Raw genomic sequence first — 5,000 nt, forward strand, 5'->3', positions numbered from 1 at the left:
TTCACGACACCCTATGTAGTAATTATCATTTTATTATGTAACTGCTTACTTCAGACTTACCGGGGTACTTTCTTTGTTTCTCTCTCTTTTCCTCTATTTCTTTTGTTTTGGTTACTTTACTGATACTGACGTATGACTCCTGGGGGTTCCATGTTGACGAATAAAATTGTCTGGCATTAGACAAAGTAAAGGTTTAAATTAAAAGTGCAACCCGTCTCGATTAGTTCCGCTACCTGCGTATCGTTGTAATCTGCATTCCAAATTTATAAAATGATGAAATGATGATAATGGCTGGACTATCAGGGGGCTATGTCTGCTTGAAAGGTGACAAAGTTTTTGAGTGAATGTTTGTGTTGTAAACCCCTTCATCTCTTAGGGGTTCCCCCATTGACAAGTCATTGTCTGCCTTTAGGTGGAATAAAATCTGTAAGTAGAGTAAAGTTCTTTGGAAGGAAAAGATTTAAGCCCTGAAGATAAAACACCCCTATTGGTGGTTTTCAACTGTCTCTGAAGACATGGAAAACAATGGTGAAAAATGCAAACCCTGGTGGACAAAGAAAAGGAAATAATTAATTTTAAACATCATTATGGCAGCAGTGATGTTACATGAAACTCGATTAATTTTGTGCTCTGGAGCTTACCGACTCAAGATTTGCGCGAGAAGTCTGAGACTTTTACATTGTCATGTGTTTCCTTACAATGCCTAATAATTGCTCTGTTTTTAAAAAGTGACCAATATTAACATGCAACTTGATGTTGCAGTTATGTTCCATCCCAAGCAGATGCAGTGGTCTTTGAATCCTTGAGTGAAGCACCTGCTGTAGATCTGCCACATGCTTTACGCTGGTACAATCACATATCATCATATGGTACTGAGAAGGCTAGTTTTCCCGGAATCAAGAAAGATCTGCAAAGCTATGGTGGTGGAACTGCATCTAATGGTATGAATGGAACAAAAAAGGATGATGATGATGATCTTGACCTGTTTGGCTCCGACTCTGAAGAGGTATTATACCTTATCCTCTGTTATAGTCACTTCTCTCTTTCCAAACTTTCTGTTATCCATATTTACCTACATGTACCTTCCATTGAAATTAAGAATTTTCTGTTTGATGAAAGGACTAGGCCAATGAGGAGTTATTTTCTACGTCTGTTTCAAAGCAAGGCCAAATGTGAGGTGGATGTGAGTTGGTTGTGATGGTAATAAGGTTTACTAAATGTTAATTAACAATTTTTCAACTCATTCTTTGGAATCAGGAAGTGGATCATACCAGTTCACAGTGTATACTTGGGTGGTTATCTTTTTACTTTGTGTACACTGTAGCAGACACTTCTAGTTAGTGAAATAATTGGCTAAGTAACTAACTCGGAGGTGATTATCCAAGCACTATTCACCTGATTTAGTGTGATCAGAAACTCATAAGGGTTGAAACGTGTAACGGCCCCTTGTGTGCTACGAAACAAGCTTCTGAATATTCGATTTGCTAAGTACCATATTTGGAACAACAATAGCGAGGGGTTTCCAAATATGGTACTTAGCACTGAAACATTCAACCAATCAGTTCGCACTGAATATTCGCAAGCTGTGAACGCCCGTTACACGTTTCAACCCTTATGGGTTTCTGGTGTGATTTAGTATTCTATAGTACAGCCTGTCGTAAAGTAAGGGCTGCAAAGTTTGAAATTTTGATTACATTGTCTAGCAATTTTTTTTGTCCTTTACAGCTGTATGTTACCTAAATTTGTAAAACTGTTTGAATCATGCAAGCAACTATTTCAAAAAGCCAAGAAGATGACTTGTAATTATTAGTTTTTCAGATTTTGATGCAGCAGTCTTTGTGGCAGTTGAAGCTTTAGCTTGACTTCAACAAGTTTCCTTTCCTGCATGCCAGATTACCTCCGAGATATAATAAATATCTTAGCTACGAACCTCATTTTCTCGGTCTGTACTGAAAGATACGGATCCTCATTTTTTCCCGTTGATTTATGGGCCACGCATTTCGTGCTTGGGCTTTAAATCAATGGAAAAAAACTTAAAAGTACAGACCTTGAACTTGGTTAGTAAGAGTCCTTACAACATTGTTTGGTCTCAAGTGAAGCTATGATCTTCGCAGTTATGAGCACAATTTTTGCAATTGCGTAGAGAAGCCTGAAAAATTCAGGACTTCAACGGGGTTTGAACCCCGTGACCTCGTGATTCTGGTGCGACGCTCTAACCAACTGAGCTATGAAGATTTCATATCCGCAGTTCGTATATGATTCATTTCATATACCACTTCATCATTGTTTGGTCTATTGAGGCAGATTGATAATTGATTTCTTATGAACATTTCCTTCCATTGCAGGAAACAGAAGAGGACAGGAAGCGCAAGGAAGAGCGAGTTAAGGCGTACCAGGAAAAGAAAGCCAAAAGTGAGCTGTAGTAATTTGTGTTGTCAGAATAGAGAAGTGATCCTTGCACTTCATCTGCTTCATCTGGACAATTTAAGCAATTGCCACTTTTTATAGACACCTGAAAAATCTCCAATGGGATTTGAATTCGTGACCTCTGTGATACCGGAATGCTTTTACCAACTGAGCTATGAAGCCACGCAGTTGGGAGGAGGACAGTTTGTTGGGCATATTTATTTCTGTGAAGGACTCGATAAATGAAATGCATGTACATTCATTTCATTTCTGTAACTAAGTTGTGTGGAGTCAATATTTATTGTTCTTTCTGCCAATAATTTCCTGGGCTGACGAGTTGCCAGGGTCCGAAATCGGTTCCTTCACAACTGGTCGCCAGTGGGCGACTTACCATTACGTTCAGAGCCGTTTGCCAACAGGTGTCTGACTTTTTATCGTGCCGATGTTTTTGAAATAAAAATGAAACGAGTTTTTCCGTTAACTACCTCCACAACGTCGCCAGCTGCCACGTTTTTTCGCGGTTCCTCATAAAATACGTATTGCGGGCGAAAAAACAATGAGTCAGTAAAGAGATTCAAGGGACTGGTACGAGGAATGTAGCATGGTAACAACATGGCAGCTTGTGTGTGACAGAAGGTGACTGGTGTCTTCGTGGCTGAAATTTTCAACAAACTAAGGGGCAGATGGATTTCTCTATTACATTCGAGGTCGGATACATTTTCTCTCCAAAAATGTCCGCCTTCGAAAGCGAAAAATGATGCTTCACACATACACAAGACCGCGCGGTCGTTGCTTTCTGGTATCCATAAAGAAGTTCAGAACGTGCATTTTCAAGCGAAAATTTTTGGCGACCCCAATTTGCCATCTGGCGACTGACAATGTTTTTCAAGTCGCCAGTTGGCTCCCATATAAAAAAGTTAATTTCGGACCCTGGTTGCATTTCTTTGGCAAATACCATGATACTACGTTTATCAAAAGCCCTGATTTGGGAGCCCTAATAGGTCATTTTTGTATGGTTGGACTGAAACAAGTACAAAATTGAGGCAAAGAATCTGTTCATCTGCAACTTATGTCCTCCATTGGCAGGGTTGTCAGGTTTTGCAGTAGACAAGCCGTTCACAATTGAAAAGTAGCAGGTGAAAATTAAGGTACACTCTGCTACTGCCTTGCCCCCCCCCCCCCCCCCCCCCCCCCCCTCAGTTTACGAGTAAAATCTGTTAGGTCCCATCCCCAGGAGTCATTGGGTTAATGGCGGGGACAGTTGACAAGTACATGTAAAATCATTTGGCAATCCTGAAGGAAGCAAAATGATTTTACCAAAAACTATACTCCTCTACTACCACACAAACAGGTGATCTACATGTACATGCATAATTATGATGATCTCCTCTTTCAAAAAGCCAGCATTCCAGTACTTGATGAATTAGACCAAATTTAAAGCTGTGCAAAGGCCCCCTGACAGAAGCTGAATGCTTTGAAAGTCTGAAGTCAATGGAATCGAACAAAAGCCCTGGCACTGATGTTCTCCCAGTCGAATTTTATAAAGTGTTTTGGATCCATAATTATCCAACAACACTTGCTGAAAGCTTTTAACTGTGCCTACACAGGAGGGCTTTTATCAGTTACTCAAAGGAGAGGCTGGATTACCTTGATACCGAAGAAGAACAAACCTACAAATATCATAAAAAAACATGGAGACCAATTACCCTTTTGAATTTTAACTATAAAATAGCTGCGAAATGTATTGCCAATCAAATTAAAAAGTTACTGCCAAAGATTATTAACAATGATCAAACTGGCTTCATGAAAAACAGATTTATTGGTGAGAATATTAGACTTCTTGATACCGGTAGTATCATAAACTACACAAATTCTGAACAGATTGAAGGCCTTCTATTATTTGTTGAGTTCAAAAAAGCCTTTGATTGTATAGAGTGGTCCTTTATTGAGAAAACCCTTTTTAACTTTTTAACTCGCATGGATCAAATTATTTTACTCCAATATAAGTTGCTCCATGCAGAACAATGGCTGGTCCTCTGACTTTATTTACCCGAAGCCGAGGTTTCAGACAAGGATGCTCCTTGTTGCCATACTTGTTTATATTAGGGGCTGAAATATTAGGAAATGGTGTAAGAAATGATTTGGGGATACAGGCATGTACATGTACATATCCACAGAAAAATTATTACTGAACTGGTTTTATTAAATGGTCACAGGTGTCAAGCACTTGTTACTAGACTGTTTTCAGCAATGTACTCGAGTAATTTGATGCTACAAATCATTTATCTTTTACTATTTGCTCTTGAGTTCCTTGATTTTGTACAAGTCTAATTGTCTTGAAAATTTGCATGACTGTGGTTTTCTTCTTTTTCTTTGTTGTTGTTAGGATAATAATATTTAAGGACGTTCGCGCCCAAAACGTTCCCACGTACAGATTTTTTTTAAACTTGCCACGCAGAAAGGTAATGATCTACTTTTGCCAAAAAGGCAAAAAAAATGAGGGGTCACCGTGCTCGTTTTCGAGATCATGAGGTGCGTTTTTAAAAGATTGTGTTACTTTAAGACGATCTTAGCTTGCAACTGTCAGCAATAAA

General features: G+C 39.1%; 1 protein-coding gene across 1 annotated transcript in view; it reads left to right on the forward strand.

Moving 5' to 3' along the window:
• Positions 1 to 5,000, forward strand: part of LOC138040428 (elongation factor 1-beta-like) — a 9,422-nt gene that overhangs the window by 2,083 nt on the left and 2,339 nt on the right. The window contains exons 2-3 of the mRNA XM_068886163.1: positions 763 to 1,006; positions 2,346 to 2,412. Of these exons, the coding sequence (XP_068742264.1) occupies positions 763 to 1,006; positions 2,346 to 2,412 (311 nt within the window). The remainder of the gene's footprint in view (positions 1 to 762; positions 1,007 to 2,345; positions 2,413 to 5,000) is intronic.

This window comes from Montipora capricornis, chromosome 1, assembly GCF_036669925.1.
Source record: "Montipora capricornis isolate CH-2021 chromosome 1, ASM3666992v2, whole genome shotgun sequence".
In the NCBI taxonomy this organism is placed as follows: Eukaryota; Metazoa; Cnidaria; class Anthozoa; order Scleractinia; family Acroporidae; genus Montipora; species Montipora capricornis.